The sequence below is a fragment of the Rhipicephalus sanguineus genome, chromosome 1, assembly GCF_013339695.2.
Source record: "Rhipicephalus sanguineus isolate Rsan-2018 chromosome 1, BIME_Rsan_1.4, whole genome shotgun sequence".
Lineage (NCBI taxonomy): Eukaryota > Metazoa > Arthropoda > Arachnida > Ixodida > Ixodidae > Rhipicephalus > Rhipicephalus sanguineus.
The window spans coordinates 289858278-289871700 of record NC_051176.1 but is presented as its reverse complement, the minus strand read 5'-3'; the positions used below and the strand labels follow the sequence as shown (position 1 = coordinate 289871700).

The window sequence follows — 13423 nt, the reverse complement described above, 5'->3', positions numbered from 1 at the left end:
GACGAGGATTTTTACTTGGACCGCATCAGTATGAAAAATACGGTCAAACATGCGACAAATCGCTTATTTTCTCTAACTTCACAATTTTTTCGGGAATATTTGAAGTCTATTTTACCCCTAAACATTTATTCAATCATCAATTATTCAATCATCTTTTGCAATTTACAGCCATCTGTAAGGTCACATCGTTCTAAAATGTTTTTTGTGCGAGGTGTTGGCAAAATTAAGGCCACCAAGACCAGAGACGGCATGGTCTTCTCGCACTCTGTTTACTTGCAAGTCATTGCTGTAGTCATGCTAGCATGCTGTGCATGCTCGGCTCTTTTATACCTCCAATGGAATCGCTTACAATAATGTTTTCGTCGATAATGCAGCTCTTAACTCCACAATTATGTCGATTGATGAGATCATGGCCGAGTGTGCCAATGCGTGCAGTGGTGGTGAAGTTTGGGAGAAAGGGCTGTGTTTTTGGTCTTTCACTGTTGCGAGACATGCGGCCATTTACAAGCCACACCAACCTGGCACTATGCCGAAAATGCTGAGCAAGTGAGCTGAGAACGTCATTGCTCGTTGCATTACCGCCGGTGCATCCAGCGATAATCTTGTTTATGGATGTGAAAGGATCACGACGGAAGGTCGCTTCAAGATACCGTTTTAGGTGCTGGCCACCCAAAGACACTGGGTTTATTCGGAAAAAATGTACACTCAAGTTATCATGGTAGGAGCCACGTGGCACAATGGGTATCTAATTAGTGCAGGAAAGTAAGTCTCTCAAGTCGATAATTCATTCTAACAGCTCAACTCCCACCTACCACAACGAATTTGCTCGCATTGTGCTGATCAGATGGAAAAAGGTACAGGAGCCAACGCTGCACATTTTTTTTTTGTTTTTCATCAATAAACCACTGAGATATGATTGTCGATTTCACTACGACTCTCACTTTTACTTTTTTCCCCATCTCCTGGCTCCTACATTCTTTTTGCACATGGCCTTGAAAAATGTATCAGCAGGGTTCTACTTTATAAAGTATGCTAGCATGACGTGCTGCCTGCAAACAGCAAATACCCCTGTTTGTTTTTTTCAGAACCAATAATTGGCTTCCGTGGGAAACGAGACCAGTCTCTAACCTGTGGATAAACCTGTAGCCTTACTGCAAGTGCTTTGACTTGTTAAGAATGTTCTTACCAGTGTCGAACCATGTTTTGCAAATAAGTTGCAATTTCATTTATTTGGCAGTGTGTCGTAAAGCATTAGGTTTTATCGGTTGCTACATGAAGCAGCTGCTGTAATAATGAAGCAACAAGCCTTGTGTTAAAATGTGCCTTTTGTTTTGTAGGACCCCACCAAGACGCATCATGTGCCGACAGTGACATACAATGGAAGCTTGTTGACTTCAAGGGAATTTATTGTGCGCCTGGAGGGCCTTGCTATTAAGGAGACTAGCCTTTTGGCAGCCATTGCCACACAAATCGCGCTATACTGGGCGCTGAACATTGTTTTCAGCAAGAAAGCTCAGCGGACCTTCGATCTCCTGTGTCAAGTTCTGAAAGTTCAGAGCGTCTTGCGGCCGACGTCACTCGTCCGTGTGGCTCTAACCATCTTGAGCCAGTGAACAGCCAGACTGATTTCAATAAAGTATTTTTCTCACAAATAGATCTGGATTTCTGCCCTCTCCTGGAGCATTTGTGTCAGACTTGGCGCAACCCGATGAAAATCATGTTCCTCAAAACTTTTTTTCATTGCCGATGGGAGAGCTGGACTGCTGGTTTCTTGAGGAGCACTCAATACAAGCAAACGTTACTCCATCGAGAGGCATTGAGGATGATTAACTGCATGCTGCTCCGATGAGGAATGTTGTGAAGAGTAACTGTCGCTCCCATGAGGGTATTGAGAGATAATGTCCATTTCTCCCTGCGGGACTAATGGGAAAGAGTAATTGTTACTCCATTTAGGTGTCCAGAAAGAGCAAGCATTGCTCCCGTGGGAGTATTGACAGAGAGCATCCATTCCTCCTTGTAAAGAGAAACCGTCGCTCCCCTGGGAGTATTGAAAAAGACTATCTCTTCCTCCCTCGGGAGTATTTGTAAGGAGCAAGTGTCACTCCCATAGGAGTATTGACAAAGAGCATCCGTTCCTCCCTTTAGGAGTTTAGGAAAGGAGCAACGGCTGCTCTTTAGAGGAGTAATTGAAAAGAGTAACTGTCGCTCCCGTGGGAGTATCGAAAAAGACTATTCGTTCCTCCTTTGAGGAGTATCGAGAAAGAGTAACTGTTGCTCCCGTGGGAGTTTTCACAAAGAGCATCCGTTGCTCCAGTCAGTTACTCCCTGAAGGAGCAAGTTCTACGGGGAGTAACGGTTCGTCCCGTCGCAGTTACCCCCAAAAAGGAGTAATGGGTGTGGCAGGTTAGTTACTCCCCTAAAGGAGTAACCTCGACCCCCCATTTCCTCCTTTACTTTTTAGAGTGCAGTGAAACCTCGGTGATACGAATCTCACGGGACCATCAAATATATTCGTATCATCCGAAATTCGTATCACCAGAAAGCATAGAAAATTAGCATAAGACAAAATAAAACTGGCATACATTTTCATGTATCGTTTTTCAGGCCGCAGCAACGTCAGGAAGAACCCTGAATGATTTGATTGTCAGTCAAGTTTTTAGGTGTCGGCAATCATATTAGCACTCGTAGATATACGGTCCGTACGTGCGTATTCAATTAATGAACCGGGTGCGTTGTGACCCGCGACAGCAGTATCCCGTTCCAAATTTTAGTATGCTTTTTTGCATGACAACGGAGTATACTGCAGCGAAAGTAACAAAAGAAGCGCTTTGACGCGATGGATCAAGGCCACAAACTTACAGAACCATGGTCCTGTGTTATGATTTTGTTATCGTGGAGGTGTTGGGGATGTTTTTTGGCATATTTACGGCCGTGCCCGCACAAGTGCGACCTCAACGGTCGCGTACGTTGACGTTGTGAGGCTTGACTCCTTTGCCCAGACCGTCCCCGCCTTGTTTCGGTCCTCGTCCACCTTTCATAGGATGTCCGATGCACGAGGCAGGCACGTGTATACACAGTACGACAGAAGCCCGCGTCGACGCGTTAGAAAAAAAAGCATGGCGCTAATGTCCTCTGTAATCTAAACGCGAAGGCACACAGATATAACACAGAGGCACATAAGAGCCTCACAAAGATTCGCGCACACAATCTCGGAGGCCGTGACGCGTCTCTGAAGGTTTATTCTGACCGTAAGAAAAGTGTTTTTCTTATACCGTGCTTCTGACGATTTGGCGGTGCGGCGCGCATGCCCATGCTTTCGTTCCCGCGCTCGCACGTGCTTTGCACGTCTTCCGCGACAGCGCGGACAGCACCTCTTCGTACCTGGGCGGTAGCGTATACGTTCGTATCAAACGTCGCTGATTGAAAATAGGTTCGCAACAACCGTACTTCATTACATTGCAGACCAATGGGTCTTGGCCGGGACCAACAAAAAATTCGTATCACCCCGAAATTCGTATGAGCTGTGATCGTATCACCGAGGTTTCACTGTATCTCGCCCAATTACTTTCAGTCACGTCAATACCCGTCTGGGTGCTGATAACAACATGCCATTCCCATTCTTCCGTTCCACTTCGCCATTTTTCTGTGCCTCTCGTGAGATCTGCTTCAGTCCACATGAAATAAAGGAAATGAAAGCTGACTTTATTCAGGCATTGTTCTTCTTTCTTTTTTTTTTTTCGTCTACCTCTCTTTCAATACATGCAACTACTGGAAATCTTGCGCGAGTCTCCTCTCGACAGTTTCACCTTCGGACCTATTCTTCTTTCACTCATATTCTGCACATTCGCGCGCCTTTATAGCACAATAAAGCCGTCTGACCATCAGTCCGCCGCGAACTCTGCACCAGGTCACCGCCTCGAGCCGCAGAGGTGGACAACGTGACTGCCGAAAAACTCGAGAGCGCAGTCAAAAGTTGCGAGGAGAGACGCAGTCGTTTTCGGCGATAACCGCACGGTGGTCCCGATAGAGCACCGGTCACGCGCTGTGACAACTTACGACAAAGGCGGGCGCCCGGTGGGAGGGCATCGTCGCCTTCTCCGCGCGGTGTTGTTCGTGAAGAAGGCGAGGGAGGACGCGGTCGTGCTTTCCGCTCCGTCCCCACGAGAATGAGCGTGAAGCTAGGCCGCCCTTGGCCTTCCCCTGCCGGGGAAAGAACAGCGACCTAATCGGCGTCGCTCGTGGGGCACTAATAGGCGACCAACACGACGGGAGCTCTCTCACCTTGTCGCGAAGGCGCCACTGATCGCCGCTGGGTCGTAAACGGTCGCGCTCGGAGATCGCGTGCGGTGACCGCGAGTGGCCGCGGCAGAGAACCGGGCGCGTTGACGGCGGCCTGCAGGCACTCAGTGCACGTGTGATTGGCGGAAAAAGCTAACGAAATTTACTTGCAGCCACTGCGGTAGACTTCATATTTTCGAAATCAAAGATCGCGTGCGCGCGTGTGTAAATTGAACAACACGCAGATCGTATAACGGTAGCTCATGCAGTGGGTTCTTAATTTCGTTTTGTTCTTCGACGAGTGTCCAAAAATGTTCGATTAATGATGTAGCGCGCATAAACAATATATATTATATGCGCCGCACAGGCCCGTAGCCAGGAATTCGTGTGTGTGTGTGTGTGTGGGGGGGGGGGGGGGGCACTTGCTGAAAACCTTCACATTTTGAGAAAAACACCTATTTTTATTATTTAATTTTGGTAAAAACAGCTACTTCACAAAAATTTCTGGGGGAAGGGGGCGGGCCCCGAGTTCCCGCCCTCCCTCCCCCGGCTATGGGCCTGGCGCCGCATTACAGATGGCTTGCACTGACGTCACAGAAACCGCCGTGTTGGAGCACCAGCAGTGGGGACGCGACGTTTGCGATGTCACATTAATGTTATCAAGACATTATATGCAGGCTCTTTCATTATTCACGCACCAAGGCGTTCCTGCCACGTCGTTATCACATTGAATTAAGCAGGTTAACCGCAACTTGTTTGTTTGTCATAAACGCCGCAATCATGGAGTGCCAGCAAATTCAGAAGCTGCGTCCTTGAAGTCACGTGCCAGCTATCTATAGAGTGTAACGAGTGTTGCAATGCAGTAGCTCAAGACACGAAAGTTACTTAATATTAATGAGCACTAACAGGCAATAATGCCAAGGAAAGTATAGGGGATGTTATTAGTAGTAAATGTAAGGTAAATGTGAAGAAAGAAAAGTGGACGAAAAGATAACTTGCCGCGGGCAGGGACCTTCGAATTCGAACCTGCGACCTTCGCGTTATTCGAAGGTCGCAGGTTCGGTCCCTGCCCGCGGCAAGTTATCTTTTCGTCCACTTTTCTTTCTTCACCTTTACCTTACATTTAATACTAATAACATCCCCTATACTTTCCTTGGCATTATTGTCTGTTAGTGCTCATTAATATTGTGTATAACAAACAAAAACGAGCCCTTAAAATTAACAAAGTTACTTAATGTTACACGAAGAAGGGCGGTCCTGACGCAGTGCGCCTACTGGCCTACATAATGCGACACAGTATGTCGCGCTCTTCTTATTTGCCCGTAGCAGTTACGCGAGTGCTACATTTTCCCGCTCAAGCAAACTGAACAATCATATGTCGCTTTCCCATTTAATGATGCAACGCAAACGAAGGACCGTTGTGAATAGCTGAAACACAAGAAACAACGGAGAGATTGTTGAAGGGACCAGTCGTCAATTTGTGAATCGCCAGCGTCTAATTCACAAAGCTTTTTGTTCCTGAGTGCTCTCCATCAGTGGAAGGCAGCTTTCAATAACAATGTCTGTAGTACATTGGTTGGCGTAATAACTTTATTGGCCAATGAGACTGAGTAAATAGGCTGAAGCATTCAATAAATTTGCTAACAAATGCTTCGGTATTCAAAATTGATGGGTGTTGCTTATGCGAGAGGCAGTTCGGTACTCCACCGCAACAGAATTCGTGTAAGTTTGATGAGCTGAGCTTTGAAAATGTCTCAGCGCAGTGGTCTTAGTGGAGATAAAGATGCCGAAATAATGGACAGTGTATGAACTCAGGACAATGCTGTACTCTATAAGTAAAAGCAAAACATCCGTAACTGTTTACATTTTTGTCGTTTCTTCTTGCCGCTCTGGACCCCTGACGGTGATCAGAGCAATGAAACAACGTTGTAAGAAGAACTATAAATTCGCGCATGTCAGCACGAATATTTCTGCACGACGCATTTCATTGAAACGTTTGTCTCTCGTCTGAGTGGTCTATACCGCAGAAGATGCGCGGCGCCGAAAAGCGAGCGGCGGCGCCCCGCTGCAGGAAGCGCGCATTCCAGCGTCGTGGCTCCCGCGGTGGCGACGTCACGCCGCTTTACGCCACGTTTGGGGACTCACGCAATCCCGATTAGCCCGTGGCGCGTTTCCTCGTCCGGGTAATGGTTCCGGCGACACTGCGGGACACTGGTGGCCGGCGTCGCTGCTGCTGCCGGTGGCGGTGGCGGTGGCCAGCTGCAGAGCGGTGCGCCTCCACCCCACGCGACGACGGCCGCTGCGCGAGGGACCAGGGGTGCGGACACCAACTGGAGCCAGGCGGCGGCCGCCGGCGCACGTGCGCCCGGCCGCGGAGATCGGGTTTCGCTGACGCCCAGGTAGCGGGGGGCCCGACCCACGAGCTTGAAACAAAGGTGAGCTGCCTCCGCGCATCTGCACGACACGGCGGATGCTCCGGCGCTACACACACTACCTTGCCGAGCGCCGACAGGACACCGGGGACGCTCGTGCGGCACGGAAAGACGATGCACTTGTCGCGCCAAGGCGGTTGAAATAAGGTACGGGTGCACTGGCAGTCTTCTATAGCTTACGCCTTGTTTTCCGTCTTTCGTGGCCAGCCCTCGGTCGCCGGCCGGCCTCGCGCTCTGTCCGCGGGCGGCGTCCAGGCCGGGGGCGGGGGCTCGGGTTGGCGTCACCGTATAGCTAGCGCGCTCTTTGTGCACAGCCGTGGCCGTCCAAAAGGAATCCCCAGCGAGTGCCGAAGCCCCGCCGCGACCGGAGGAAGCCCCAGCACTGCCTCCTGCGCTCGGCCGGGGCTTCTCGGCGCAATCGTGCGCTCGCGGCCACGAGCGCTGCACGTGCCCTAAGGATTCGGAACCCCGAGGTTCTGGTTCCAGAATCCTTAGAGGATTCTGGAAGCCCTCCCTATGGAGTTCTGGGACGACGACGAGGCGTGGAAGTGCTCCCAGTCGGACTTGGCCGACCTCGTCAACGCCGAGCCAGACCCCCTGGCCGGCTTGCTCTGCCATTCACCCAGGTGAGACGGCTCCGCGCCTTCGCCACGTGCACCGCGACATGGCTGCACATGCGCGAAGGCGCGATGGTCCTCGCCACTGCGCACCGCATGTTGCCGCGAACTTCATTGTAGTACATGCGACAAACGCCCACGTGCATGAAGCTCCCGCACAGAGGGACACACACATGCATGTGCTGCTTTTCCCCGCACTTGACCACTGCTGTGGCGGGCCCTTTGTTGCGCAATAATCAAACTGTGAAGGACACCTTGCAACCCTAACACTGGTAGCTTTTAAAAGCGTGTAGTACAATTCTCGCGCGCTTTGCCCACTTGACCATGACAGGCTGTAGTCGCACCGCATGTGAACACCCACTCGCCGCGACGCTGCACAGGTCGAGCTCGTGCGTTCGACCCCGATTGCGGCGGTCGAAAGGTTTAAAATGCGAAAACGGTCATGTACTAAGCTTTAGTTACGCGTAACAGAATCCCATGTGGTCAAAATTAATGTGGAATCACCATATACCTCGATCATCACGTGGTTTTTGCACATAATATCCCAGAATATTTTAATGTAGACTTGCACTCGTTGAGCTGAGGATTTGGCGACGATATTCTGTGCTTGTACAATATATTGGGCATGCAGCAATGTGATACGCTGAAGTGTATCTACTAATTTCAAGTGGTCAACTGTGTGCGAAGGCAGCAAAAAGAAACATTTTGTTCTCAGCATCCACGGTTAGTTGATGTTTTCGGTATGTGCCTGTACGGTCTTCTGCATTTTTATTTGCCACAGTTCGGCGAGAGCAGATGGGCATTTCTCGAAATGCACGCATAGGTGTGCGCAGGTTTCCCCATCCGGGGGGGGGGGGGGTGATGTTTGTCGCAGCGCCTCCCCCCCCCCTCACTAAGTAAATGTATGGGGCAGACTTTGCCCTTCTTAGGTGACTAGGGGGAGGTAACCCCCTCGCCCCCGCCCCCGTGCGCACGCCTATGATTGCGTGTACGTATCTTGTTTTGCTAAAGAACATTCTTCTGCACTTGTCTGAAATGAACAACGACGTTACATTACGGTGTGCTTGCACAAACTTCCCTTTGCCATGCATTGCTTCCTTCCACGATATAGGTATATCTGTTGCCGCTAACTTAATAAATGCGAGGCGGTGCGTAGTTTACGATCATTATTTGCATTACCTTCTGCATGCTTTTATCTGCACGTCACGGCGACCAACCGATCGCAGCGATAGAATCGGCGTACTGTGCTGTAGCGACACTTGAAAATTATTTGATTGTAATATGATTACTGTGCTACCTCAGGCTGAATTCTCCATAAAATAATCAGAAAGTGTGAACAGCCATTGTATATCGCAGAATAACACGTTTTACATAATCAACAAAAGAAAACACTCGTGCGTCCACGCTAACGTAAAAACGACACACGCCATGAACAAGAATTGTCAGTTTTCTCATCAAATTCTGGGTGTTTTGATGTTTTTGGCAGTACTTCGATATGACTAATGAATTGAGTCGACGTCACGGATGTGATCTTTTTTATTACGATAGAGATGATCTCAGTTAATAAAATGGGGTTCTAGAAACCTTTTATATATAATGGCACAATTACAACAAACAGAACCCGACCGTATTTATCAAAGGTCCACAGTACAACGCAACTTTTATTGTTGGGTCATGCCTGCTAGTTTTTCGATTGTATCCTGCGGGGATGAAAAGCCGGTTTCCAATGCTCTCCCGCATAAGCATCGCGGTGCATCCATTGGACGCTTGTATTAACGCGACTAGCGTTAAACAGCTCGTTTCGCAGAAATTCCGGTGTCGGCGTCGGCGTCGTTGGTCGTGAGCGAAAAATCAGCGTTGTCCGTTAGCGGAAATTCAAGATATACGCTAATAAATAAATAATAACAAACCTTCGGTCCGAGAGAGAATCAAACATATATATATATATATGTGGCAAGCAGGTGTGGAGCCACGCCAGTGCTTGAAACTGCTTCGTAAAAAAACGCTATAAGAATGCCATGTAGTGAGATGAGACTCCTTAACGCATGTAATATTGGGTGGCAGAACCGTATAGTACCGCACCAGGTGCCAAAATGTGTGAATTGCGTAACGAGTGGGTGGTTTAATGCTGCCCACCCATTACAAAGTGTGCAGCTACCTTCCGGACGCGTATACAGTGTACTTCAAAAGGAAGAATTATGGCGTAGTGGGTTCTTCGCAACTGTACTTGTAGTATAGCATTCTAGGATAGTTTGAAACGGACAATGTTTCGCGCACAAACGTTCATTTCCTCGCGGCACGGCTGAAGGCGATGCGCACGGGTCCCGATTACGCTATCGCGTTCTACTCTTGAAGGCGAAGCTCAAATGGCCTCCAAGTTTTTTGTTGAATTTCGTCTTCCTTCGGGAGAATTGTCCTGTTAGATAATGCAAACGTAAAATTTCGGGGCAAAATTGTACTCGTAAAAGTGTTACAATTATTTTTTTTTGTTGAGGTTATAAAGATCGAATATATAGCGTTCAAGTGTCATTATTTACAACGAAAGACAAAACGCTGATATAATAACGCATGTCCCAACCGAGCAATGAAGCTCGAATTCCGCAAGAAACTGCGCTTTGTGATGAAGCCTACCATATGTACAGCGTCACCAATCGCAGCAGTGAGAACTTCGAAGCACTTCGCACATTCAAATTTAATCGATTGCCTGTATGCATAGACATGTCGCAATACATAGAGGAAAGCGCTTTTCCAGGGATTTTGATCCCGCATGAGACATTTCGCGAGCCCCCCGAAGTTTTGAAAACGCGCGAACGCACAAGTTAGTGCAACACGATGAAAACTAACAAATTTCCAAGTCCACTCTTACTAGCTGGCAAGCCTTTATCAAGAAAACTTTTTTTTCTTCTCTTCTCTCGTCGTAAAAAACGATTACTATTCGATATAATGTGCCTTGTTTAATTTAATTAATTTTTTTTTTTTCAATCTTTAGACTACGTCTGCCTTTACGTCTGCCTTTGTCCCCAATGTAGCTCTGATATAATATGAATCAGTAGGGAAAACAAAGTGTGAATTGCCAGAAAGGCCGCGTGTTTAAACTTTTATAAAAAGCCTTTTCTTTTCTGTCTTCTTTTTTACACAACACAACTTAAATTTTTTTTTTGTTTGTCTGTTTGTTTGTTTGTTCCGTCTATGCATGCGCTAGCTAGGCACCGTTTCTCTTTCTCTTGAGTTTCACTAAAGCCCAAATACCAATGACATGAGCCAACGTTACTAGATTCGAACCTCATCTAGTAGCGTTCGGCATTACTGAGTCGCGTGCATCCAACACTATACATATATATTTCCATGGGGGGCGAAATGCAAAGAACATCCGTATGCTTAAATTTAGATGCACGTTAAAGAGCCCGACGTGGTCGAAACTGATCCGAAGTCCCTCACTAACACGGCGGGTCTCGTAATCATATCGTGGGTTTGGCGCGTATAAGAACCCAGCAAGGTAGAATTCCGGGGAAACCACACTGACGTGCAGGGCTGTATATTATTATGCGACAGTTGGAGATTCATATATTTGAAGTCAACATCGCGTGCAGTGTTCATCTTTAGTCCAAGCTATTTGGCTTAAGTTTGGGTTGGTTGGACGTGCGTGACTAACGACTGCACTGTTCTTGTGTCGTTTCGTTTTCATGTGAGCCTGTCTACATTGGCAGATTTGCGTCACAGCCATAAGCTAAACATTTACTTCACTATTTGTACATATAAGCTTGATGACATCTTTATATATGACTGCACATCTTTGCGATAGAATCAGCACTGCATACTTCATTGTGGTCATAGCGCGACAAACGTAGACAGGAGAGAACCACACAGGACTTGTACTTATCTGCCACCCGAGTTAGCAAAAAAAATTTTTTTTCTTTAAGCTTCGTGCTACGTGCATATGAACGCTGCTTACGTGTTCAACTGCACGGGGTAAGCTTCCCTCATAATCATATCGAGGTTTTGGGACGTGCAACCACAACAATTATTAATTGCACAGAGCAAAAGCGTTACCATTTTCCTTATAGGAGGGACTTGTTTTGACTGTATAGAAACCGAAATAAGCATTGAGGCATGGCACACTGAATCGTTATAGTCAGTATACTTTAGACCTTACTATAGGCATAGTTTATTCCTGACACATGGTCTCGTTATTCGTCCATGGCTCATTCCAGCGCTGTCCCACACAAGTTCAGAACGAGATTCAGCCTATGGTCTGCGGCCCTAGGAGCAGGAGTGCTTCGCCTTCGCCACTACCCCCCCCCCCCTTCGACAACCTCGGGAGGTTGAGGGTGGGTTGCTGCGAAAGCTCTCCTGCACTGCCTAAACTGACGTTTATGACACGGAGACACTATTTATGAGTTGGTAACCGGCCGCCCAGAAGATGACTGACGACGACTTTCTTTGACGGCCATTGCACATTTGAGTTGTATTTTCACGTCAGCGAACACGTACTTCAAATGTTTAAGACAGCGAAGTTTTAGCGGTCTTCTGCTTCCCACGTGAAGCCACACTTAATTGACTTTTCGTCAGATAAAGTCGATACCTACCACCTTTCTCCTCAGCCAGCAGAACTGGTTCTATTATTGTTCAATTAATTGATTCCACGCTTATTTCAGTGCTGCCACTTTTTCAGCATAGACTTCAAGGTAAATCGATAAGCGTATGCACCCATGTCGAACGCAGTTCGTAATACGCACGACCGCTGACGCCGCTTCTAGTGACCCGTGTCACGATCACGGGAGGTCATCGGGCACTGTGATTCGCCCTTCTATTTTTTTGATGCCCGCACTTTCTTCCTAGCGTTGTAAGCAGTGCTCGGTTTCATGAATCACTCTGTCCGCCTCCATCTTGTTCTTTTGTTTACAGCGCTCCAAAAAGGGCGCCTTTTGCTTCCCCTGCGCTTATCCATTGAAGGCATTACTGCGCTCGAGGCAGTCGCTGAATCCCCACCAAGACAGCGCGGCCCCCGGAGAGAAAGGGGGCGCCCCTCCATTCAAGCCGCTTCGATCGGCGAGTCAGCGCGGATTTAGGGGGCGGGGCTTCGGCGCCGGGGGCGGGGCTGCAACCTGATCAGCCGGCCTCGGTACATGCCTGTTGCACCGGGAGCGGAGACCTCGCTGGATAGCGGGCTGTTTTAATTACGAACAGTCGCGGTGCTTTGCGAGGACCTGTGACCGCTTTACTCGCGTAACGACTCAGCGGCGAACCCCCCATGGGCGTAGTGTCACGCGTTCACTCGAAAACTGCGTCGCAGAATGGAAAATAAGAATAAATGCAAGAGGGGACTGATCTGGTCTGGACCGTTTGGTTCCCGTGGCTGATGGTCGCGCTTCACAAAAAATAAAGAGATGAAAAGACTCTCGTGGAACACGTGCAAACGAGAATGGCGGTGTTTCAAAAACATCGCCACTCCCGGATGTCGTCTGACATTACGAGATTTATTTATTTATTTATTTATTTATTTATTTATTTATTTATTTATTTATTTATTTATTTATTTATTTATTATTTGTCTCCTGTTTTGTATTTGAGGCCACGCATGATATTCGGCAATAGCGGCATTTTACCGAAACTCAAGGCAAACCAATCGCGTGCGAACTTTTGAAAAAGCACTGCACCAGGTTAGCTGAACACCTCAATTGCACTGTGTAAATGGGTCACATACGTTAACAAACGCGCGCGCGCACACGCACACGGCGAAGATCCGAAGAGACGGTCCGAACCGTACATATCGCGATTACTGTCTCTCTAAAAAGAATGCGCTGAATGTTGTGGCAGAGCAGCGCAAAGAACGGGACAGTAAATACACAGAACACAGCGCTGACTCCTCCTGTGTGTTCACTGTCCTGTTCTTTACGTTGTCCTGCGGCAATGTTCATGAAGCAACTAGCTAGAAACGCAAGGTATTTTTTTGCCGAGCTCTATACAGCTGCCGTATAATTAAGTTTCTTTCATTTCGTATTTACCGTGGTTCAGGTTGTTCTAGAAACTTTTTTTTTCCGCGCATTTCGCAACTTTCTTTTGAAAATTTTTGAAACATTCAAAATGCAACAAAAA

General features: G+C 47.9%; 1 protein-coding gene across 1 annotated transcript in view; it reads left to right on the top strand.

The window, feature by feature from the left end:
- Window positions 1–6566: 6566 nt before the first annotated feature.
- LOC119379233 (protein glass) overlaps window positions 6567–13423 on the top strand; it is a 51842-nt gene continuing 44985 nt past the window's right edge. The window contains exons 1-2 of the mRNA XM_037648467.2: window positions 6567–6857; window positions 7025–7336. Of these exons, the coding sequence (XP_037504395.1) occupies window positions 7227–7336 (110 nt within the window). The 5' untranslated portion in view covers window positions 6567–6857; window positions 7025–7226. The remainder of the gene's footprint in view (window positions 6858–7024; window positions 7337–13423) is intronic.